This window comes from Netta rufina (genome assembly GCF_964035555.1).
Source record: "Netta rufina genome assembly, chromosome: 12".
Classification (NCBI taxonomy): Eukaryota; Metazoa; Chordata; class Aves; order Anseriformes; family Anatidae; genus Netta; species Netta rufina.
In genome coordinates this window covers 19,267-46,920 of record NC_140135.1, presented here as the reverse complement: position 1 = coordinate 46,920, position 27,654 = coordinate 19,267, and the positions used below count along the sequence as shown (strand labels likewise).

Genomic DNA, 27,654 nt, shown 5'->3' with positions numbered 1-27,654 from the left:
AGAAAAAAATAAAACAAAACCCATGAATTTCCCCCCAAAACCACCCTAAACTCACCTGATCTTCTCCAAATCCCACATTTCACTCCCATTCACCATCATGACCAACCAGAACCCAACGAAACCCAACGAAGACCCCAAAACACCTCAAAACCACCCCAAAATCAACCCAGATCCTAAAAAAAAACAACAAAATGCCATGATTTCACCCCAAAAAAACCTTAAACCTACCTGATCTTCTCCAAAACCCACAATCCACTCCTATTTAACATAATGACCAACAAGAACAAAACAAAACGCAACGGAGAACCCAAAACACGTCAAAAACACCCCAGAAAAGATCGGGACCACCCCAAAACCAGAAGAAAACCCTAAAAAAAAAAGAAATCCCCCAAAACCATAGATTCACCCCCCAAAAAACCTTAAACTCACCTGATGTTCTACAAAACCCACAATTTAATATTTTCCACCATGATGACCACGAAAAACCCAACGAAGCCCAAGGGAGACCACAAAACACGTCAAAAACACCCCAAAAAAGAACAGGATAACCCCTAAAAACGAAAGAAAACCCCAAAAGCCATAGATCCACACCAAAAGTCCCCCTAAACCTACCTGATGTTCTCCAAAAGCCACAATTTACGCTTTTTCACCATGATGACCAACATGAACCAAACGAAAACCCAAAGGAGACCCCAAAACACGTCAAAAACACCCCAAACAAGAACGGCATCACCCCCAAAATTGGAAGAAAATTCACCAAAACCATAGATCCACCCCAAAACAACCCTAAACCTACCTGATGTTCTCCAAAACCAACAATTTACCCTTTTCCACCAGGATGACCATGGAAAACACAACGAAACCCAACGCAGACCCCAAAACACGTCAAAAACACCCCAAACAAGAATGGCATCACCCCCAAAATTGGAAGAAAATTCACCAAAACCATAGATCCACCCCAAAACCACCATAAACCTACCTGATGTTCTCCAAATCCCAAAGTCCACTCCCAACCACCATAAAACCCATTACGAACTCAACGAAACGCAACGGAAACCCCAAAACACCTCAAAAACACCCCAAAAGCAAACCGGATCAGAAGAAAACACATCATTTAACCCCCAAAAAATCTTAAACCTACGTGATGTTCTCCTAAACGTACAATCCACTCCCAACCACCAGAAAACCCAATGGAAACCTACCAAAATCCAATGGAGACCCCAAAACACGTCAAAAACACCCCAAAAAACAACTGGATCAGAAGAAAAAAATAAAACAAAAACCATGAGTTTCCCCCCAAAACCACCCTAAACTCACCTGATCTTCTCCAAATCCCACATTTCACTCCCATTCACCATCATGACCAACCAGAACCCAACGAAACCCAACGAAGACCCCAAAACACCTCAAAACCACCCCAAAATCAACCCAGATCCTAAAAAAAAAAAACAAAATGCCATGATTTCACCCCAAAAAAACCTTAAACCTACCTGATCTTCTCCAAAACCCACAATCCACTCCTATTTAACATAATGACCAACAAGAACAAAACAAAACGCAACGGAGAACCCAAAACACGTCAAAAACACCCCAGAAAAGATCGGGACCACCCCAAAACCAGAAGAAAACCCTAAAAAAAAAAGAAATCCCCCAAAACCATAGATTCACCCCCCAAAAAACCTTAAACTCACCTGATGTTCTACAAAACCCACAATTTAATATTTTCCACCATGATGACCACGGAAAACACAACGAAGCCCAAGGGAGACCCCAAAACACGTCAAAAACACCCCAAACAAGAACGGCATCACCCCTAAAAACGAAAGAAAACACCAAAACCCATAGATCCACCCCAAAACCACCATAAACCTACCTGATAGTCTCCAAATCCCAAAGTCCACTCCCAAACACCAGAAAACGCAATTGAAACCCAACAAAACCCAACGGAGACCCCAAAACACGTCAAAAACACCCCAAAAGCAAACCGGATCAGAAGAAAACACGTCACTTAAGCCCAAAAAAATCTTAAACCTACGTGATGTTCTCCTAAATGTACAATCCACTCCCAACCACCAGAAAACCCAATGGAAACCTACCAAAATCCAATGGAGACCCCAAAACACGTCAAAAACACCCCAAAAAAGAACTGGATCAGAAGAAAAATACAAAACAAAACCCATGAATTTCCCCCCAAAACCACCCTAAACTCACCTGATCTTCTCCACATCCCACATTTCACTCCCATTCACCATCATGACCAACCAGAACCCAACGAAACCCAACGAAGACCCCAAAACACCTCAAAACCACCCCAAAATCAACCCAGATCCTAAAAAATAAAAATAAAAATAAAAAAATGCCATGATTTCACCACAAAAAAAAAAAAATTAAGCCTACCTGATGTACTCCAAAACCCACAATTTAACCTTTTCCACCACGATGACCACGGAAAACACAACAAAACCCAAGGGAGACCCCAAAACACGTCAAAAACACAGCATAAAAGAACAGGATAAGAAGAAAAAACCCCAAAACTATGAATTTCCCCCCCAAACCACCCTAAACTCACCTGATCTTCTCCAAAACCAAAAATGCACTTCCATTTACCTTTAAGACAGACGAGAACCCAACGAAACCCAACGGAGACCCAAAAACACGTCAAAAACACCCCAAACAAGAACAGGATCACCCCCCAAAACGAAAGAAAACCCCAAAAAGCACGGATCCACTCCCCAAACCACACTAAACCTACCTGATGTTCTCCAAATCCCAAAGTCCACTCCCAACCACCATAAAACCCATTAGGAACTCAACGAAACGCAACGGAAACCCCAAAACACCTCAAAAACACCCCAAAAGCGTACCGGATCAGAAGAAAAAACGTGATTTAACCCCCAAAAACCCCTTAAACCTACCTGATGTTCTCCTAAAGGTACAATCCACTCCCAAACACCAGAAAACGCAATTGAAACCCAACAAAACCCAATGGAGACCCCAAAACACGTCAAAAACACCCCAAAAAACAACTGGATCAGAAGAAAAAAATAAAACAAAAACCATGAGTTTCCCCCCAAAACCACCCTAAACTCACCTGATCTTCTCCAAATCCCACATTTCACTCCCATTCACCATCATGACCAACCAGAACCCAACGAAACCCAACGAAGACCCCAAAACACCTCAAAACCACCCCAAAATCAACCCAGATCCTAAAAAAAAAAAACAAAATGCCATGATTTCACCCCAAAAAAACCTTAAACCTACCTGATCTTCTCCAAAACCCACAATCCACTCCTATTTAACGTAATGACCAACAAGAACAAAACAAAACGCAACGGAGAACCCAAAACACGTCAAAAACACCCCAGAAAAGATCGGGACCACCCCAAAACCAGAAGAAAACCCTAAAAAAAAAAAGAAATCCCCCAAAACCATAGATTCACCCCCCAAAAAACCTTAAACTCACCTGATGTTCTACAAAACCCACAATTTAATATTTTCCACCATGATGACCACGAAAAACCCAACGAAGCCCAAGGGAGACCACAAAACACGTCAAAAACACCCCAAAAAAGAACAGGATAACCCCTAAAAACGAAAGAAAACCCCAAAAGCCATAGATCCACACCAAAAGTCCCCCTAAACCTACCTGATGTTCTCCAAAAGCCACAATTTACGCTTTTTCACCATGATGACCAACATGAACCAAACGAAAACCCAAAGGAGACCCCAAAACACGTCAAAAACACCCCAAAAAAGAAAGGGATCACCCCCAAAATTGGAAGAAAACACCAAAACCCATAGATCCACCCCAAAAGCACCCTAAACCTACCTGATGTTCTCCAAAACCAACAATTTAAACTTTTCCACCATAATGACCACGGAAAACACAACGAAACCCAACGCAGACCCCAAAACACGTCAAAAACACCCCAAACAAGAACGGCATCACCCCTAAAAACGAAAGAAAACACCAAAACCCATAGATCCACCCCAAAACCACCATAAACCTACCTGATAGTCTCCAAATCCCAAAGTCCACTCCCAACCACCATAAAACCCGTTAGGAACACAACGAAACGCAACGGAAACCCCAAAACACCTCAAAAACACCCCAAAAGCAAACCGGATCAGAAGAAAACACGTCACTTAAGCCCAAAAAAATCTTAAACCTACGTGATGTTCTCCTAAATGTACAATCCACTCCCAACCACCAGAAAACCCAATGGAAACCTACCAAAATCCAATGGAGACCCCAAAACACGTCAAAAACACCCCAAAAAAGAACTGGATCAGAAGAAAAATACAAAACAAAAACCATGAATTTCCCCCCAAAACCACCCTAAACTCACCTGATCTTCTCCAAATCCCACATTTCACTCCCATTCACCATCATGACCAACCAGAACCCAACGAAACCCAATGAAGACCCCAAAACACCTCAAAACCACCCCAAAATCAACTCAGATCCTAAAAAAAAAAATAAAAATAAAAAAATGCCATGATTTCACCACAAAAAAAAAAAAATTAAGCCTACCTGATGTACTCCAAAACCCACAATTTAACCTTTTCCACCACGATGACCACGGAAAACACAACGAAACCCAAGGGAGACCCCAAAACACGTCAAAAACACAGCATAAAAGAACAGGATAAGAAGAAAAAACCCCAAAACTATGAATTTCCCCCCCAAACCACCCTAAACTCACCTGATCTTCTCCAAAATCAAAAATGCACTTCCATTTACCTTTAAGACAGACGAGAACCCAACGAAACCCAACGGAGACCCCAAAACACGTCAAAAACACCCCAAACAAGAACAGGATCACCCCCCAAAACGAAAGAAAACCCCAAAAAGCACGGATCCACTCCCCAAACCACCCTAAACCTACCTGATGTTCTCCAAATCCCAAAGTCCACTCCCAACCACCATAAAACCCATTAGGAACTCAACGAAACGCAACGGAAACCCCAAAACACCTCAAAAACACCCCAAAAGCGTACCGGATCAGAAGAAAAAACGTGATTTAACCCCCAAAAAACCCCTTAAACCTACCTGATGTTCTCCTAAAGGTACAATCCACTCCCAAACACCAGAAAACGCAATTGAAACCCAACAAAACCCAACGGAGACCCCAAAACACGTCAAAAACACCCCAAAAAACAACTGGATCAGAAGAAAAAAATAAAACAAAAACCATGAATTTGTCCCCAAAACCACCCTAAACTCACCTGATCTTCTCCAAATCCCACATTTCACTCCCATTCACCATCATGACCAACCAGAACCCAACGAAACCCAACGAAGACCCCAAAACACCTCAAAACCACCCCAAAATCAACCCAGATCCTAAAAAAAAAAAACAAAATGCCATGATTTCACCCCAAAAAAACCTTAAACCTACCTGATCTTCTCCAAAACCCACAATCCACTCCTATTTAACGTAATGACCAACAAGAACAAAACAAAACGCAACGGAGAACCCAAAACACGTCAAAAACACCCCAGAAAAGATCGGGACCACCCCAAAACCAGAAGAAAACCCTAAAAAAAAAAAGAAATCCCCCAAAACCATAGATTCACCCCCCAAAAAACCTTAAACTCACCTGATGTTCTACAAAACCCACAATTTAATATTTTCCACCATGATGACCACGAAAAACCCAACGAAGCCCAAGGGAGACCACAAAACACGTCAAAAACACCCCAAAAAAGAACAGGATAACCCCTAAAAACGAAAGAAAACCCCAAAAGCCATAGATCCACACCAAAAGTCCCCCTAAACCTACCTGATGTTCTCCAAAAGCCACAATTTACGCTTTTTCACCATGATGACCAACATGAACCAAACGAAAACCCAAAGGAGACCCCAAAACACGTCAAAAACACCCCAAAAAAGAAAGGGATCACCCCCAAAATTGGAAGAAAATCCCTCAAAACCATAGATCCACCCCAAAACAACCCTAAACCTACCTGATGTTCTCCAAAACCAACAATTTACCCTTTTCCACCAGGATGACCATGGAAAACACAACGAAACCCAATGGAGACCCCAAAACAAGTCAAAAACACCCCAAACAAGAACGGGATAACCCCTAAAAACGAAAGAAAACACCAAAACCCATAGATCCACCCCAAAAGCACCCTAAACCTACCTGATGTTCTCCAAAACCAACAATTTACCCTTTTCCACCATAATGACCACGGAAAACACAACGAAACCCAACGCAGACCCCAAAACACGTCAAAAACACCCCAAACAAGAAGGGCATCACCCCCAAAATTGGAAGAAAATTCACCAAAACCATAGATCCACCCCAAAACCACCATAAACCTACCTGATAGTCTCCAAATCCCGAAGTCCACTCCCAACCACCATAAAACCCATTAGGAACTCAACGAAACGCAACGGAAACCCCAAAACACCTCAAAAACACCCCAAAAGCAAACCGGATCAGAAGAAAACACGTCACTTAAGCCCAAAAAAATCTTAAACCTACGTGATGTTCTCCTAAATGTACAATCCACTCCCAACCACCAGAAAACCCAATGGAAACCTACCAAAATCCAATGGAGACCCCAAAACACGTCAAAAACACCCCAAAAAAGAACTGGATCAGAAGAAAAATACAAAAAAAACCCATGAATTTCCCCCCAAAACCACCCTAAACTCACCTGATCTTCTCCAAATCCCACATTTCACTCCCATTCACCATCATGACCAACCAGAACCCAACGAAACCCAACGAAGACCCCAAAACACCTCAAAACCACCCCAAAATCAACTCAGATCCTAAAAAAAAAAATAAAAATAAAAAAATGCCATGATTTCACCACAAAAAAAAAAAATTAAGCCTACCTGATGTACTCCAAAACCCACAATTTAACCTTTTCCACCACGATGACCACGGAAAACACAACGAAACCCAAGGGAGACCCCAAAACACGTCAAAAACACAGCATAAAAGAACAGGATAAGAAGAAAAAACCCCAAAACTATGAATTTCCCCCCCAAACCACCCTAAACTCACCTGATCTTCTCCAAAACCAAAAATGCACTTCCATTTACCTTTAAGACAGACGAGAACCCAACGAAACCCAACGGAGACCCCAAAACACGTCAAAAACACCCCAAACAAGAACAGGATCACCCCCCAAATCGAAAGAAAACCCCAAAAAGCACGGATCCACTCCCCAAACCACCCTAAACCTACCTGATGTTCTCCAAATCCCAAAGTCCACTCCCAACCACCATAAAACCCATTAGGAACTCAACGAAACGCAACGGAAACCCCAAAACACCTCAAAAACACCCCAAAAGCGTACCGGATCAGAAGAAAAAACGTGATTTAACCCCCAAAAACCCCTTAAACCTACCTGATGTTCTCCTAAAGGTACAATCCACTCCCAAACACCAGAAAACGCAATTGAAACCCAACAAAACCCAACGGAGACCCCAAAACACGTCAAAAACACCCCAAAAAACAACTGGATCAGAAGAAAAAAATAAAACAAAAACCATGAGTTTCCCCCCAAAACCACCCTAAACTCACCTGATCTTCTCCAAATCCCACATTTCACTCCCATTCACCATCATGACCAACCAGAACCCAACGAAACCCAACGAAGACCCCAAAACACCTCAAAACCACCCCCAAAATCAACCCAGATCCTAGAAAAAAAATAAAAATAAAAAAATGCCATGATTTCACCCCAAAAAAAACCTTAAACCTACCTGGTCTTCTCCAAAACCCACAATCCACTCCTATTTAACATAATGACCAACAAGAACAAAACAAAACGCAACGGAGAACCCAAAACACGTCAAAAACACCCCAGAAAAGATCGGGACCACCCCAAAACCAGAAGAAAACCCTAAAAAAAAAAGAAATCCCCCAAAACCATAGATTCACCCCCCAAAAAACCTTAACTCACCTGATGTTCTACAAAACCCACAATTTAATATTTTCCACCATGATGACCACGAAAAACCCAACGAAGCCCAAGGGAGACCACAAAACACGTCAAAAACACCCCAAAAAAGAACAGGATAACCCCTAAAAACGAAAGAAAACCCCAAAAGCCATAGATCCACACCAAAGTCCCCCTAAACCTACCTGATGTTCTCCAAAAGCCACAATTTACGCTTTTTCACCATGATGACCAACATGAACCAAACGAAAACCCAAAGGAGACCCCAAAACACGTCAAAAACACCCCAAACAAGAACGGCATCACCCCCAAAATTGGAAGAAAATTCACCAAAACCATAGATCCACCCCAAAACAACCCAAAACCTACCTGATGTTCTCCAAAACCAACAATTTACCCTTTTCCACCAGGATGACCATGGAAAACACAACGAAACCCAATGGAGACCCAAGAACAAGTCAAAAACACCCCAAACAAGAACGGGATAACCCCTAAAAACGAAAGAAAACACCCAAAACCCATAGATCCACCCCAAAAGCACCCTAAACCTACCTGATGTTCTCCAAAACCAACAATTTAAACTTTTCCACCATAATGACCACGGAAAACACAACGAAACCCAACGCAGACCCCAAAACACGTCAAAAACACCCCAAACAAGAACGGCATCACCCCTAAAAACTAAAGAAAACACCAAAACCCATAGATCCACCCCAAAACCACCATAAACCTACCTGATAGTCTCCAAATCCCAAAGTCCACTCCCAACCACCATAAAACCCATTAGGAACTCAACGAAACGCAACGGAAACCCCAAAACACCTCCAAAACACCCCAAAAGCAAACCGGATCAGAAGAAAACACGTCACTTAAGCCCAAAAAAATCTTAAACCTACGTGATGTTCTCCTAAATGTACAATCCACTCCCAAACACCAGAAAACGCAATTGAAACCCAACAAAACCCAACGGAGACCCCAAAACACGTCAAAAACACCCCAAAAAAGAACTGGATCAGAAGAATAATACAAAACAAAAACCATGAATTTCCCCCCAAAACCACCCTAAACTCACCTGATCTTCTCCAAATCCCACATTTCACTCCCATTCACCATCATGACCAACCAGAACCCAACGAAACCCAATGAAGACCCCAAAACACCTCAAAACCACCCCAAAATCAACCCAGATCCTAAAAAAAAAAAATAAAAATAAAAAAATGCCATGATTTCACCACAAAAAAAAAAAATTAAGCCTACCTGATGTACTCCAAAACCCACAATTTAACCTTTTCCACCACGATGACCACGGAAAACACAACGAAACCCAAGGGAGACCCCAAAACACGTCAAAAACACACCATAAAAGAACAGGATAAGAAGAAAAAACCCCAAAACTATGAATTTCCCCCCAAACCACCCTAAACTCACCTGATCTTCTCCAAATCCCACATTTCACTCCCATTCACCATCATGACCAACCAGAACCCAACGAAACCCAACGAAGACCCCAAAACACCTCAAAACCACCCCAAAATCAACCCAGATCCTAAAAAAAAAAACAAAATGCCATGATTTCACCCCAAAAAAACCTTAAACCTACCTGATCTTCTCCAAAACCCACAATCCACTCCTATTTAACATAATGACCAACAAGAACAAAACAAAACGCAACGGAGAACCCAAAACACGTCAAAAACACCCCAGAAAAGATCGGGACCACCCCAAAACCAGAAGAAAACCCTAAAAAAAAAAGAAATCCCCCAAAACCATAGATTCACCCCCCAAAAAACCTTAAACTCACCTGATGTTCTACAAAACCCACAATTTAATATTTTCCACCATGATGACCACGAAAAACCCAACGAAGCCCAAGGGAGACCACAAAACACGTCAAAAACACCCCAAAAAAGAACAGGATAACCCCTAAAAACGAAAGAAAACCCCAAAAGCCATAGATCCACACCAAAAGTCCCCCTAAACCTACCTGATGTTCTCCAAAAGCCACAATTTACGCTTTTTCACCATGATGACCAACATGAACCAAACGAAAACCCAAAGGAGACCCCAAAACACGTCAAAAACACCCCAAACAAGAACGGCATCACCCCCAAAATTGGAAGAAAATTCACCAAAACCATAGATCCACCCCAAAACAACCCTAAACCTACCTGATGTTCTCCAAAACCAACAATTTACCCTTTTCCACCAGGATGACCATGGAAAACACAACGAAACCCAACGCAGACCCCAAAACACGTCAAAAACACCCCAAACAAGAACGGCATCACCCCCAAAATTGGAAGAAAATTCACCAAAACCATAGATCCACCCCAAAACCACCATAAACCTACCTGATAGTCTCCAAATCCCAAAGTCCACTCCCAACCACCATAAAACCCATTAGGAACTCAACGAAACGCAACGGAAACCCCAAAACACCTCAAAAACACCCCAAAAGCAAACCGGATCAGAAGAAAACACGTCATTTAACCCCAAAAAAGTCTTAAACCTACGTGATGTTCTCCTAAATGTACAATCCACTCCCAACCACCAGAAAACCCAATGGAAACCTACCAAAATCCAATGGAGACCCCAAAACACGTCAAAAACACCCCAAAAAAGAACTGGATCAGAAGAAAAATACAAAACAAAACCCATGAATTTCCCCCCAAAACCACCCTAAACTCACCTGATCTTCTCCAAATCCCACATTTCACTCCCATTCACCATCATGACCAACCAGAACCCAACGAAACCCAATGAAGACCCCAAAACACCTCAAAACCACCCCAAAATCAACCCAGATCCTAAAAAAAAAAAATAAAAATAAAAAAATGCCATGATTTCACCACAAAAAAAAAAAATTAAGCCTACCTGATGTACTCCAAAACCCACAATTTAACCTTTTCCACCACAATGACCACGGAAAACACAACGAAACCCAAGGGAGACCCCAAAACACGTCAAAAACACAGCATAAAAGAACAGGATAAGAAGAAAAAACCCCAAAACTATGAATTTCCCCCCCAAACCACCCTAAACTCACCTGATCTTCTCCAAATCCCACATTTCACTCCCATTCACCATCATGACCAACCAGAACCCAACGAAACCCAACGAAGACCCCAAAACACCTCAAAACCACCCCAAAATCAACCCAGATCCTAAAAAAAAAACCAAAATGCCATGATTTCACCCCAAAAAAACCTTAAACCTACCTGATCTTCTCCAAAACCCACAATCCACTCCTATTTAACATAATGACCAACAAGAACAAAACAAAACGCAACGGAGAACCCAAAACACGTCAAAAACACCCCAGAAAAGATCGGGACCACCCCAAAACCAGAAGAAAACCCTAAAAAAAAAAGAAATCCCCCAAAACCATAGATTCACCCCCCAAAAAACCTTAAACTCACCTGATGTTCTACAAAACCCACAATTTAATATTTTCCACCATGATGACCACGAAAAACCCAACGAAGCCCAAGGGAGACCACAAAACACGTCAAAAACACCCCAAAAAAGAACAGGATAACCCCTAAAAACGAAAGAAAACCCCAAAAGCCATAGATCCACACCAAAAGTCCCCCTAAACCTACCTGATGTTCTCCAAAAGCCACAATTTACGCTTTTTCACCATGATGACCAACATGAACCAAACGAAAACCCAAAGGAGACCCCAAAACACGTCAAAAACACCCCAAACAAGAACGGCATCACCCCCAAAATTGGAAGAAAATTCACCAAAACCATAGATCCACCCCAAAACAACCCTAAACCTACCTGATGTTCTCCAAAACCAACAATTTACCCTTTTCCACCAGGATGACCATGGAAAACACAACGAAACCCAACGCAGACCCCAAAACACGTCAAAAACACCCCAAACAAGAACGGCATCACCCCCAAAATTGGAAGAAAATTCACCAAAACCATAGATCCACCCCAAAACCACCATAAACCTACCTGATAGTCTCCAAATCCCAAAGTCCACTCCCAACCACCATAAAACCCATTAGGAACTCAACGAAACGCAACGGAAACCCCAAAACACCTCAAAAACACCCCAAAAGCAAACCGGATCAGAAGAAAACACGTCATTTAACCCCAAAAAAGTCTTAAACCTACGTGATGTTCTCCTAAATGTACAATCCACTCCCAACCACCAGAAAACCCAATGGAAACCTACCAAAATCCAATGGAGACCCCAAAACACGTCAAAAACACCCCAAAAAAGAACTGGATCAGAAGAAAAATACAAAACAAAACCCATGAATTTCCCCCAAAACCACCCTAAACTCACCTGATCTTCTCCAAATCCCACATTTCACTCCCATTCACCATCATGACCAACCAGAACCCAACGAAACCCAATGAAGACCCCAAAACACCTCAAAACCACCCCAAAATCAACCCAGATCCTAAAAAAAAATAAAAAAAATAAAAAAATGCCATGATTTCACCACAAAAAAAAAAAATTAAGCCTACCTGATGTACTCCAAAACCCACAATTTAACCTTTTCCACCACGATGACCACGGAAAACACAACGAAACCCAAGGGAGACCCCAAAACACGTCAAAAACACACCATAAAAGAACAGGATAAGAAGAAAAAACCCCAAAACTATGAATTTCCCCCCCAAACCACCCTAAACTCACCTGATCTTCTCCAAAACCAAAAATGCACTTCCATTTACCATTAAGACAGACGAGAACCCAACGAAACACAATGGAGACCCAAAAACACGTCAAAAACACCCCAAACAAGAACAGGACCACCCCCCAAAACGAAAGAAAACCCCAAAAAGCACGGATCCAATCCCCAAACCACCCTAAACCTACCTGATGTTCTCCAAACCCCAAAGTCCACTCCCAACCACCATAAAACCCATTAGGAACTCAACGAAACGCAACGGAAACCCCAAAACACCTCAAAAACACCCCAAAAGCGTACCGGATCAGAAGAAAAAACGTGATTTAACCCCCAAAAAACCCTTAAACCTACCTGATGTTCTCCTAAAGGTACAATCCACTCCCAAACACCAGAAAACGCAATTGAAACCCAACAAAACCCAACGGAGACCCCAAAACACGTCAAAAACACCCCAAAAAACAACTGGATCAGAAGAAAAAAATAAAACAAAAACCATGAATTTCCCCCCAAAACCACCCTAAACTCACCTGATCTTCTCCAAATCCCACATTTCACTCCCATTCACCATCATGACCAACCAGAACCCAACGAAACCCAACGAAGACCCCAAAACACCTCAAAACCACCCCAAAATCAACCCAGATCCTAAAAAAAAAAACCAAAATGCCATGATTTCACCCCAAAAAAACCTTAAACCTACCTGATCTTCTCCAAAACCCACAATCCACTCCTATTTAACATAATGACCAACAAGAACAAAACAAAACGCAACGGAGAACCCAAAACACGTCAAAAACACCCCAGAAAAGATCGGGACCACACCAAAACCAGAAGAAAACCCTAAAAAAAAACAAGAAATCCCCCAAAACCATAGATTCACCCCCCAAAAAACCTTAAACTCACCTGATGTTCTACAAAACCCACAATTTAATATTTTCCACCATGATGACCACGAAAAACCCAACGAAGCCCAAGGGAGACCACAAAACACGTCAAAAACACCCCAAAAAAGAACAGGATAACCCCTAAAAACGAAAGAAAACCCCAAAAGCCATAGATCCATACCAAAAGTCCCCCTAAACCTACCTGATGTTCTCCAAAAGCCACAATTTACGCTTTTTCACCATGATGACCAACATGAACCAAACGAAAACCCAAAGGAGACCCCAAAACACGTCAAAAACACCCCAAAAAAGAAAGGGATCACCCCCAAAATTGGAAGAAAATTCACCAAAACCATAGATCCACCCCAAAACAACCCTAAACCTACCTGATGTTCTCCAAAACCCACAATTTACCCTTTTCCACCAGGATGACCATGGAAAACACAACGAAACCCAACGGAGACCCCAAAACAAGTCAAAAACACCCCAAACAAGAATGGCATCACCCCCAAAATTGGAAGAAAATTCACCAAAACCATAGATCCACCCCAAAAGCACCCTAAACCTACCTGATGTTCTCCAAAACCAACAATTTAAACTTTTCCACCATAATGACCACGGAAAACACAACGAAACCCAACGCAGACCCCAAAACACGTCAAAAACACCCCAAACAAGAAGGGCATCACCCCCAAAATTGGAAGAAAATTCACCAAAACCATAGATCCACCCCAAAACCACCATAAACCTACCTGATAGTCTCCAAATCCCAAAGTCCACTCCCAACCACCATAAAACCCATTAGGAACTCAACGAAACGCAACGGAAACCCCAAAACACCTCAAAAACACCCCAAAAGCAAACCGGATCAGAAGAAAACACGTCATTTAACCCCAAAAAAATCTTAAACCTACGTGATGTTCTCCTAAATGTACAATCCACTCCCAACCACCAGAAAACCCAATGGAAACCTACCAAAATCCAATGGAGACCCCAAAACACGTCAAAAACACCCCAAAAAAGAACTGGATCAGAAGAAAAATACAAAACAAAACCCATGAATTTCCCCCCAAAACCACCCTAAACTCACCTGATCTTCTCCAAATCCCACATTTCACTCCCATTCACCATCATGACCAACCAGAACCCAACGAAACCCAACGAAGACCCCAAAACACCTCAAAACCACCCCAAAATCAACCCAGATCCTAAAAAAAAAAAATAAAAATAAAAAAATGCCATGATTTCACCACAAAAAAAAAAAATTAAGCCTACCTGATGTACTCCAAAACCCACAATTTAACCTTTTCCACCACGATGACCACGGAAAACACAACGAAACCCAAGGGAGACCCCAAAACACGTCAAAAACACACCATAAAAGAACAGGATAAGAAGAAAAAACCCCAAAACTATGAATTTCCCCCCCAAACCACCCTAAACTCACCTGATCTTCTCCAAAACCAAAAATGCACTTCCATTTACCTTTAAGACAGACGAGAACCCAACGGAGACCCAAAAACACGTCAAAAACACCCCAAACAAGAACAGGATCACCCCCCAAAACGAAAGAAAACCCCCAAAAGCACGGATCCAATCCCCAAACCACCCTAAACCTACCTGATGTTCTCCAAATCCCAAAGTCCACTCCCAACCACCATAAAACCCATTAGGAACTCAACGAAACGCAACGGAAACCCCAAAACACCTCAAAAACACCCCAAAAGCGTACCGGATCAGAAGAAAAAACGTGATTTAACCCCCAAAAAACCCTTAAACCTACCTGATGTTCTCCTAAAGGTACAATCCACTCCCAAACACCAGAAAACGCAATTGAAACCCAACAAAACCCAACGGAGACCCCAAAACACGTCAAAAACACCCCAAAAAAGAACTGGATCAGAAGAAAAAAATAAAACAAAAACCATGAATTTCCCCCCAAAACCACCCTAAACTCACCTGATCTTCTCCAAATCCCACATTTCACTCCCATTCACCATCATGACCAACCAGAACCCAACGAAACCCAACGAAGACCCCAAAACACCTCAAAACCACCCCAAAATCAACCCAGATCCTAAAAAAAAAAAACAAAATGCCATGATTTCACCCCAAAAAAACCTTAAACCTACCTGATCTTCTCCAAAACCCACAATCCACTCCTATTTAACATAATGACCAACAAGAACAAAACAAAACGCAACGGAGAACCCAAAACACGTCAAAAACACCCCAGAAAAGATCGGGACCACACCAAAACCAGAAGAAAACCCTAAAAAAAAACAAGAAATCCCCCAAAACCATAGATTCACCCCCCAAAAAACCTTAAACTCACCTGATGTTCTACAAAACCCACAATTTAATATTTTCCACCATGATGACCACGAAAAACCCAACGAAGCCCAAGGGAGACCACAAAACACGTCAAAAACACCCCAAAAAAGAACAGGATAACCCCTAAAAACGAAAGAAAACCCCAAAAGCCATAGATCCATACCAAAAGTCCCCCTAAACCTACCTGATGTTCTCCAAAAGCCACAATTTACGCTTTTTCACCATGATGACCAACATGAACCAAACGAAAACCCAAAGGAGACCCCAAAACACGTCAAAAACACCCCAAAAAAGAAAGGGATCACCCCCAAAATTGGAAGAAAATTCACCAAAACCATAGATCCACCCCAAAACAACCCTAAACCTACCTGATGTTCTCCAAAACCCACAATTTACCCTTTTCCACCAGGATGACCATGGAAAACACAACGAAACCCAACGGAGACCCCAAAACAAGTCAAAAACACCCCAAACAAGAATGGCATCACCCCCAAAATTGGAAGAAAATTCACCAAAACCATAGATCCACCCCAAAAGCACCCTAAACCTACCTGATGTTCTCCAAAACCAACAATTTAAACTTTTCCACCATAATGACCACGGAAAACACAACGAAACCCAACGCAGACCCCAAAACACGTCAAAAACACCCCAAACAAGAAGGGCATCACCCCCAAAATTGGAAGAAAATTCACCAAAACCATAGATCCACCCCAAAACCACCATAAACCTACCTGATAGTCTCCAAATCCCAAAGTCCACTCCCAACCACCATAAAACCCATTAGGAACTCAACGAAACGCAACGGAAACCCCAAAACACCTCAAAAACACCCCAAAAGCAAACCGGATCAGAAGAAAACACGTCATTTAACCCCAAAAAAATCTTAAACCTACGTGATGTTCTCCTAAATGTACAATCCACTCCCAACCACCAGAAAACCCAATGGAAACCTACCAAAATCCAATGGAGACCCCAAAACACGTCAAAAACACCCCAAAAAAGAACTGGATCAGAAGAAAAATACAAAACAAAACCCATGAATTTCCCCCCAAAACCACCCTAAACTCACCTGATCTTCTCCAAATCCCACATTTCACTCCCATTCACCATCATGACCAACCAGAACCCAACGAAACCCAACGAAGACCCCAAAACACCTCAAAACCACCCCAAAATCAACCCAGATCCTAAAAAAAAAAAATAAAAATAAAAAAATGCCATGATTTCACCACAAAAAAAAAAAATTAAGCCTACCTGATGTACTCCAAAACCCACAATTTAACCTTTTCCACCACGATGACCACGGAAAACACAACGAAACCCAAGGGAGACCCCAAAACACGTCAAAAACACACCATAAAAGAACAGGATAAGAAGAAAAAACCCCAAAACTATGAATTTCCCCCCCAAACCACCCTAAACTCACCTGATCTTCTCCAAAACCAAAAATGCACTTCCATTTACCTTTAAGACAGACGAGAACCCAACGGAGACCCAAAAACACGTCAAAAACACCCCAAACAAGAACAGGATCACCCCCCAAAACGAAAGAAAACCCCCAAAAGCACGGATCCAATCCCCAAACCACCCTAAACCTACCTGATGTTCTCCAAATCCCAAAGTCCACTCCCAACCACCATAAAACCCATTAGGAACTCAACGAAACGCAACGGAAACCCCAAAACACCTCAAAAACACCCCAAAAGCGTACCGGATCAGAAGAAAAAACGTGATTTAACCCCCAAAAAACCCTTAAACCTACCTGATGTTCTCCTAAAGGTACAATCCACTCCCAAACACCAGAAAACGCAATTGAAACCCAACAAAACCCAACGGAGACCCCAAAACACGTCAAAAACACCCCAAAAAAGAACTGGATCAGAAGAAAAAAATAAAACAAAAACCATGAATTTCCCCCCAAAACCACCCTAAACTCACCTGATCTTCTCCAAATCCCACATTTCACTCCCATTCACCATCATGACCAACCAGAACCCAACGAAACCCAACGAAGACCCCAAAACACCTCAAAACCACCCCAAAATCAACCCAGATCCTAAAAAAAAAAAACAAAATGCCATGATTTCACCCCAAAAAAACCTTAAACCTACCTGATCTTCTCCAAAACCCACAATCCACTCCTATTTAACATAATGACCAACAAGAACAAAACGCAACGGAGAACCCAAAACACGTCAAAAACACCCCAGAAAAGATCGGGACCACCCCAAAACCAGAAGAAAACCCTAAAAAAAAAAGAAATCCCCCAAAACCATAGATTCACCCCCCAAAAAACCTTAAACTCACCTGATGTTCTACAAAACCCACAATTTAATATTTTCCACCATGATGACCACGAAAAACCCAACGAAGCCCAAGGGAGACCACAAAACACGTCAAAAACACCCCAAAAAAGAACAGGATAACCCCTAAAAACGAAAGAAAACCCCAAAAGCCATAGATCCACACCAAAAGTCCCCCTAAACCTACCTGATGTTCTCCAAAAGCCACAATTTACGCTTTTTCACCATGATGACCAACATGAACCAAACGAAAACCCAAAGGAGACCCCAAAACACGTCAAAAACACCCCAAAAAAGAAAGGGATCACCCCCAAAATTGGAAGAAAATCCCTCAAAACCATAGATCCACCCCAAAACAACCCTAAACCTACCTGATGTTCTTCAAAACCCACAATTTACCCTTTTCCACCAGGATGACCATGGAAAACACAACGAAACCCAACGGAGACCCCAAAACAAGTCAAAAACACCCCAAATAAGAACGGCATCACCCCTAAAAATGAAAGAAAACACCAAAACCCATAGATCCACCCCAAAAGCACCCTAAACCTACCTGATGTTCTCCAAAACCAACAATTTAAACTTTTCCACCATAATGACCACGGAAAACACAACGAAACCCAACGCAGACCCCAAAACACGTCAAAAACACCCCAAACAAGAACGGCATCACCCCCAAAATTGGAAGAAAATTCACCAAAACCATAGATCCACCCCAAAACCACCATAAACCTACCTGATAGTCTCCAAATCCCAAAGTCCACTCCCAACCACCATAAAACCCATTAGGAACTCAACGAAACGCAACGGAAACCCCAAAACACCTCAAAAACACCCCAAAAGCAAACCGGATCAGAAGAAAACACGTCATTTAACCCCAAAAAAATCTTAAACCTACGTGATGTTCTCCTAAATGTACAATCCACTCCCAACCACCAGAAAACCCAATGGAAACCTACCAAAATCCAATGGAGACCCCAAAACACGTCAAAAACACCCCAAAAAAGAACTGGATCAGAAGAAAAATACAAAACAAAAACCATGAATTTCCCCCCAAAACCACCCTAAACTCACCTGATCTTCTCCAAATCCCACATTTCACTCCCATTCACCATCATGACCAACCAGAACCCAACGAAACCCAACGAAGACCCCAAAACACCTCAAAACCACCCCAAAATCAACCCAGATCCTAAAAAAAAAAAATAAAAATAAAAAAATGCCATGATTTCACCACAAAAAAAAAAAATTAAGCCTACCTGATGTACTCCAAAACCCACAATTTAACCTTTTCCACCACGATGACCACGGAAAACACAACGAAACCCAAGGGAGACCCCAAAACACGTTAAAAACACACCATAAAAGAACAGGATAAGAAGAAAAAACCCCAAAACTATGAATTTCCCCCCCAAACTGTTGCAGGAAGCACGGCCGAAAGCACGACAGACACACAGTAGAGTCAGATCATGCTCCATTTTATTGCCCGAATAGCCTAACTTTTATAGAGAACTTAACAGGGGTGGACAGTGTTTCACACAAGATTATTGGTCAAAAGCACTCAGACAAACAGCTACAAGAAAACAACCCCACCTGCAAGAAAACAACCCCCTTGTGATTAGCAGTCACATAGACCTTGTCCTTGAGGCCAGCTACTGGTAACAATATTTTCCTGAATTCCTCAATTGGGCGATGTGGGAACACTGTCATGGGAACTTCTCATAGTTGCCCTGGTAGCTTGGTTTGCTCAGCTACAGCAAGCCATGGGATTTTTGCTGTTTCAAGAAATCCCTCAACAATTCCCCCTTCTTCTTTTGAGCAAACCAAGCCTGACACAGCAGTTTTACAAGTAACTCTTTAGCTATACTTACAACACACAACGATGATTACCACCACCATAAACCAAATCCTTAATCCCCTTGTGATTAAACCCAGCAACCATCTACACTTTGTTTCAAACAAGTCAGTGAACCATTGATTGAAAGGATTGATACCATATTGAATCTTTCTCATGTGCTCTTTCAGGAAAGTAATGGATTTGTGAATTGACTCATTATGATCAGAAAGGTTTAAACAGTACATTCCCTTAAAGTCCTCACACCCATTCCTTTAAGCCAAAAGCAAGATGTCAATAGCAGCTTGATCCTGTAAAAGCAGATGTCGCAGACTATTTTGATCTGGTAACATCTCCTCAAGTATCTCTGTCGTGGCATAGGCTTGCCTCTCGGCCCAGCATACCAATTTTTCTAAGTTGTTACGTGCGGCCGCAGATGCCACTCCAGGCACTGAAATTGCTAATGCCGCTCTAGCTGCAACCCCACACAATTCAACATTATCATTGCAATCCAATGCAAGCAATGTCCATTTATGTCTGGTGATCTCACGCAACTGTAACAAGCTAGGAGCAAATACAATGAGTTTATCTATGTAACATGGACATCTGATAGCATTTGCAGGGATACCTTGCCAGGCCCCATCCCCACAAATCAGAAGCACATCAGGAGGTAAGGCCAAAGCTGTACAATTGTTCCAAACACTGTAGTTGTTACCCCTTGTCTCCATGCTATAAACCCCTAAACCCTGCTTAGCAGCGTCATTGCAATCACAGGTGTTATTTGTGTCTTTGTACCAGTATGGCCTTTTCCAGGTTCCTGTAGCAGGAATCATCTGATATCCACGGCTACATTCACTTTTGTAGCCACCTTTCAGGTTGATACACATCTGACTACAGATACCAAGGTTTTGACATTCATCAATGTCTCCACAGTTTCTCTTGTCTATAAACTCAAACCCAGCTGGACAGTCACATTCATTTATGATGCATTCCTCCAAGGGCTCATCACCCCAGTCCTTGCAGTCTCTCTGCTGGTTACACACTTTATTGATATCTATGCATTCTCCACTTCTGCACTTGAATTTGCCAGGTCCAGAGCACTGAATAACATTGTTACAGTTTGCTTCATCAGTGCCATACAGACAGTCTCTCACACCACTGCACTGCCTACTCCCATGGACACAGTTCCCACCTTCACATCTGAACTGGTCTGGCCTGCAGGTCCGAGAAGGGCAGTTAATTTCATCACTTCCATCCTTGCAATCAGGATCTCCATCACATCGCCACTTCTTGTGGATACATTCACCTGAGCTGCACTGCACCTCACTCGTAGCACACTTCACTGGAGGTGCAGGCTGGCGGCCACACTGCTCCAAAGATTCATCCGAGTGGTTGGAGCAGTCAGCATCATCATCACACACCCAGCTGATAGGGATGCAGGTAGAACTCTTGCACTGAAACTCATGAACACCACAGGTAGGAGGTGCACACTCCAACTCATCGCTACCATCACTGCAGTCATCTTGAACATTGCAGACAAAGCTTTTGGAGATACATTGCCCACTACTGCATGTGAATTCTGCTGCACTACAAGTCACAATGCCACAATTCTCTTCATCTTCTCCACTGTCACAATCCTTTTCACCATCACATTTCCAGGACACTGGGATACACTGGGTTGACTGAGGACCACAGCTGATTTCATTTACCCGGCATGCTCTCATATGACACAGCTCAGCACTCTCATCAGACCCATTTTCACAGTCCGGATCCCCATCACACTGCCATCTATTTGGCACACACTGACCACTGTTGCACACAAAGTCAGATTCAGCACACATCTTCACACAAGCACTCTCATCACTGCCATCTGAGCAATCTTCACATTTTGCTCTAGCACCGTCGGCAGCAGTGCACAGGCAGGCGAGGGCGAGCAGCAGGCAGAGTGCCCCGCAGCGCGGCAGCACCCACCGCCGCCCTGCACCTGTGTCACTTATACTACTCCTATTACCCGTGCTGTTAGTGTCAGTGGCATCCTCCTGGCACCGTTTCCGTCTTTGTCGCCCCTTACTCTCCCCCTTTTCTTTTTGCCACTGACCATTCACCACAAATGGATGAGACACATGATTACTAGTTAGGAAAGAGAGTGTAATGTCTGCTATACGGCTGCAGGCCGTGCCAGCTGCAACCCTAGAAGCTGTTTGTGAACGAGCCTGCCGGTGGTCATTTGGCAGTGTAATCTGCGTCTCTGCACTCCTGCCCCGCAATAGAGCTAAATTGTCACTAGTAATCTGTAGAATGTGGCAACCCCACGGAATCTTATCCAGAAACATAGTTATAACACCGATCTGGGGATGAATAGTCTTTTTTTTTTTTTTTTCATTGCAAGATAACCCTCTTATACAAAGAATGCCAGAGAGAAGCAGCACAGCCGCTGCTGCCGCTGTCTCCATGGTTACGTCAGACAGGCTGCAGGGTCCTGATGTCCGTCCCTCTGCTCTGTGCCGACTCGCCACACGGTGAGGGTCGGCTGCCGGTGTCCACTGACGCCTCTGGTCTCCCGTAGCAACTCGATCTCGGATGTCCCGTATTGCACCGCGATTACTTCAATTTCATGCGATTACTTCAAATTTCCCGCGTCCCCCCGCGATTCCGCGTCTCACCGCGATTCCCTTTTCCGCGTCTCTCCGCGATTCCGCGTCTCACCGCGATTCCTTTTTCCGCGTCTCTCCGCGATTCCTTTTCTCACCCCGAGGCCGTTGCCCTGGTCGGTTAGTAGGGTGTTTCAATGCTTCTCTCTGTGCGGTGGTCGGCTTGCCGTGCGTGATGTTTTAGGGGCCCCAGACTGCACGGACAAAGCCTGCGTCGCTGCCATGACAACCTGGCGGTCGGCCTTCAGACCGTTTAGGGCATCAATCACCAAACGCCAGGTTTTACATAAATCCTTATCAAACTTTCCCCTCTTGGTAGATGTCTGCCATAAACGGTCTCCTATGAGTTGCCACTCATCCGGGCTAAAATTTTGGGGGGTCTCCTTCAGAAAGCCCTCATTCTGGGCCCAATTCACCAATGATTTAACCTTTTTCGTACTGCAAGCCACGCCTCTCATAGCGAGAATGTTAGAGAGAAGCTTCACGGCCGCCTCCGCCTCCATGGTTACGCAATCTCCGCCCCGCTGTTGCTCGGTGACGCCTCTTATCGCCCGTAGCAACTCGACTCCGGACGGCCTGCGCCGCAGTGTGATCACGTCAATTTCCCGCGGCCCTCCGCAAATTCCACGTCCCGCCGCAACTCTAATTCCCGCGGCCCTCCGCAAATTCCACGTCCCGCCGCAACTCCGTTTCCCGCGGCCCTCCGCAAATTCCACGTCCCGCCGCAACTCCGTTTCCCGCGGCCCTCCGCAAATTCCACGTCCCGCCGCAACTGTAATTCCCGCGGCCCTCCGCAAATTCCACGTCCCGCCGCAACTCTAATTTCCGCGGCCCTCCGCAAATTCCACGTCCCGCCGCAACTCCGTTTCCCGCGGCCCTCCGCAAATTCCACGTCCCGCCGCAACTCCGTTTCCCGCGGCCCTCCGCAAATTCCACGTCCCGCCGCAACTCCGTTTCCCGCGGTTTTCCGCGTGTCTCAGCGGGAATACCACGCCTCACCGTGAGTCCTGTGTACCGTGTTTCTGGGCCGGTGTCCGGTCCGCTCAAGCGCCGGTCGGATGGGCGCTCCGAAGTCCCGACGGCGCGGCGAGGTCGCGGCGCCGCTGGTCCCGGCGCCGCTGGTCTCCTGGTCTACCTGCGTTCGGATGTGCCGGCGCCGCTGGTGTCCCGCTGCGCTGCGATGTTTGTCCCGGCGAAGCTGCGATGTTCCGTTCGGGTCCTGTTCAGGTCTCAGCCTGTTCGGGCGCCATATGTTGCAGGAAGCACGGCTGAAAGCACGACAGACACACAGTAGAGTCAGATCATGCTCCATTTTATTGCCCGAATAGCCTAACTTTTATAGAGAACTTAACAGGGGTGGACAGTGTTTCACACAAGATTATTGGTCAAAAGCACTCAGACAAACAGCTACAAGAAAACAACCCCACCTGCAAGAAAACAACCCCCTTGTGATTAGCAGTCACATAGACCTTGTCCTTGAGGCCAGCTACTGGTAACAATATTTTCCTGAATTCCTCAATTGGGCGATGTGGGAACACTGTCATGGGAACTTCTCATAGTTGCCCTGGTAGCTTGGTTTGCTCAGCTACAGCAAGCCATGGGATTTTTGCTGTTTCAAGAAATCCCTCAACACCAAACCACCCTAAACTCACCTGATCTTCTCCAAAACCAAAAATGCACTTCCATTTACCTTTAAGACAGACGAGAACCCAACGGAGACCCAAAAACACGTCAAAAACACCCCAAACAAGAACAGGATCACCCCCCAAAACGAAAGAAAACCCCCAAAAGCACGGATCCAATCCCCAAACCACCCTAAACCTACCTGATGTTCTCCAAATCCCAAAGTCCACTCCCAACCACCATAAAACCCATTAGGAACTCAACGAAACGCAACGGAAACCCCAAAACACCTCAAAAACACCCCAAAAGCGTACCGGATCAGAAGAAAAAACGTGATTTAACCCCAAAAAAACCGTTAAACCTACCTGATGTTCTCCTAAAGGTACAATCCACTCCCAACCACCAGAAAACCCAATGGAAACCCAACAAAACCCAACGGAGACCCCAAAACACGTCAAAAACACCCCAAAAAACAACTGGATCAGAAGAAAAAAATAAAACAAAAACCATGAATTTCCCCCCGAAACCACCCTAAACTCACCTGATCTTCTCCAAATCCCACATTTCACTCCCATTCACCATCATGACCAACCAGAACCCAACGAAACCCAACGAAGACCCCAAAACACCTCAAAACCACCCCAAAATCAACCCAGATCCTAAAAAAAAAAAACAAAATGCCATGATTTCACCCCAAAAAAACCTTAAACCTACCTGATCTTCTCCAAAACCCACAATCCACTCCTATTTAACATAATGACCAACAAGAACAAAACAAAACGCAACGGAGAACCCAAAACACGTCAAAAACACCCCAGAAAAGATCGGGACCACCCCAAAACCAGAAGAAAACCCTAAAAAAAAAAGAAATCCCCCAAAACCATAGATTCACCCCCCAAAAAACCTTAAACTCACCTGATGTTCTACAAAACCCACAATTTAATATTTTCCACCATGATGACCACGAAAAACCCAACGAAGCCCAAGGGAGACCACAAAACACGTCAAAAACACCCCAAAAAAGAACAGGATAACCCCTAAAAACGAAAGAAAACCCCAAAAGCCATAGATCCACACCAAAAGTCCCCCTAAACCTACCTGATGTTCTCCAAAAGCCACAATTTACGCTTTTTCACCATGATGACCAACATGAACCAAACGAAAACCCAAAGGAGACCCCAAAACACGTCAAAAACACCCCAAAAAAGAAAGGGATCACCCCCAAAATTGGAAGAAAATTCACCAAAACCATAGATCCACCCCAAAACAACCCTAAACCTACCTGATGTTCTCCAAAACCCACAATTTACCCTTTTCCACCAGGATGACCATGGAAAACACAACGAAACCCAACGGAGACCCCAAAACAAGTCAAAAACACCCCAAACAAGAACGGCATCACCCCCAAAATTGGAAGAAAATTCACCAAAAACATAGATCCACCCCAAAACCACCATAAACCTACCTGATGTTCTCCAAAACCAACAATTTAAACTTTTCCACCATAATGACCACGGAAAACACAACGAAACCCAACGCAGACCCCAAAACACGTCAAAAACACCCCAAACAAGAACGGCATCACCCCCAAAATTGGAAGAAAATTCACCAAAACCATAGATCCACCCCAAAACCACCATAAACCAACCTGATAGTCTCCAAATCCCAAAGTCCACTCCCAACCACCATAAAACCCATTAGGAACTCAACGAAACGCAACGGAAACCCCAAAACACCTCAAAAACACCCCAAAAGCAAACAGGATCAGAAGAAAACACGTCATTTAACCCCCAAAAAATCTTAAACCTACGTGATGTTCTCCTAAATGTACAATCCACTCCCAAACACCAGAAAACCCAATGGAAACCTACCAAAATCCAATGGAGACCCCAAAACACGTCAAAAACACCCCAAAAAAGAACTGGATCAGAAGAAAAATACAAAACAAAAACCATGAATTTCCCCCCAAAACCACCCTAAACTCACCTGATCTTCTCCAAATCCCACATTTCACTCCCATTCACCATCATGACCAACCAGAACCCAACGAAACCCAATGAAGACCCCAAAACACCTCAAAACCACCCCAAAATCAACCCAGATCCTAAAAAAAAAAAAATAAAAATAAAAAAATGCCATGATTTCACCACAAAAAAAAAAAATTAAGCCTACCTGATGTACTCCAAAACCCACAATTTAACCTTTTCCACCACGATGACCACGGAAAACACAACGAAACCCAAGGGAGACCCCAAAACACGTCAAAAACACACCATAAAAGAACAGGATAAGAAGAAAAAACCCCAAAACTATGAATTTCCCCCCCAAACCACCCTAAACTCACCTGATCTTCTCCAAAACCAAAAATGCACTTCCATTTACCTTTAAGACAGACGAGAACCCAACGGAGACCCAAAAACACGTCAAAAACACCCCAAACAAGAACAGGATCACCCCCCAAAACGAAAGAAAACCCCAAAAAGCACGGATCCACTCCCCAAACCACCCTAAACCTAGCTGATGTTCTCCAAATCCCAAAGTCCACTCCCAACCACCATAAAACCCATTAGGAACTCAACGAAACACGACGGAAACCCCAAAACACCTCAAAAACACCCCAAAAGCGTACCGGATCAGAAGAAAAAACGTGATTTAACCCCCAAAAACCCCTTAAACCTACCTGATGTTCTCCTAAAGGTACAATCCACTCCCAAACACCAGAAAACGCAATTGAAACCCAACAAAACCCAACGGAGACCCCAAAACACGTCAAAAACACCCCAAAAAACAACTGGATCAGAAGAAAAAAATAAAACAAAAACCATGAATTTCCCCCCAAAACCACCCTAAACTCACCTGATCTTCTCCAAATCCCACATTTCACTCCCATTCACCATCATGACCAACCAGAACCCAACAAAACCGAACGAAGACCCCAAAACACCTCAAAACCACCCCAAAATCAACCCAGATCCTAAAAAAAAAAATAAAAAAATGCCATGATTTCACCCCCAAAAAAACCTTAAACCTACCTGATCTTCTCCAAAACCCACAATCCACTCCTATTTAACATAATGACCAACAAGAACAAAACAAAACGCAACGGAGAACCCAAAACACGTCAAAAACACCCCAGAAAAGATCGGGACCACCCCAAAACCAGAAGAAAACCCTAAAAAAAAAAAGAAATCCCCCAAAACCATAGATTCACCCCCCAAAAAACCTTAAACTCACCTGATGTTCTACAAAACCCACAATTTAATATTTTCCACCATGATGACCACGAAAAACCCAACGAAGCCCAAGGGAGACCACAAAACACGTCAAAAACACCCCAAAAAAGAACAGGATAACCCCTAAAAACGAAAGAAAACCCCAAAAGCCATAGATCCACACCAAAAGTCCCCCTAAACCTACCTGATGTTCTCCAA

General features: G+C 43.5%; 1 protein-coding gene across 1 annotated transcript; it reads right to left on the bottom strand.

Moving 5' to 3' along the window:
• Positions 1 to 20,224: 20,224 nt before the first annotated feature.
• On the bottom strand, positions 20,225 to 23,103 carry LOC311213771 (very low-density lipoprotein receptor-like; the record flags this gene model as incomplete). The annotated part of the gene is made up of 3 exons (XM_084293996.1): positions 20,225 to 20,260; positions 20,687 to 22,027; positions 22,768 to 23,103. The coding sequence occupies 3 exons, from the start codon at positions 23,101 to 23,103 to the stop codon at positions 20,225 to 20,227; spliced, it is 1,713 nt and encodes a 570-aa protein (XP_084150122.1).
• Between the last annotated feature and the right edge of the window lie 4,551 nt (positions 23,104 to 27,654).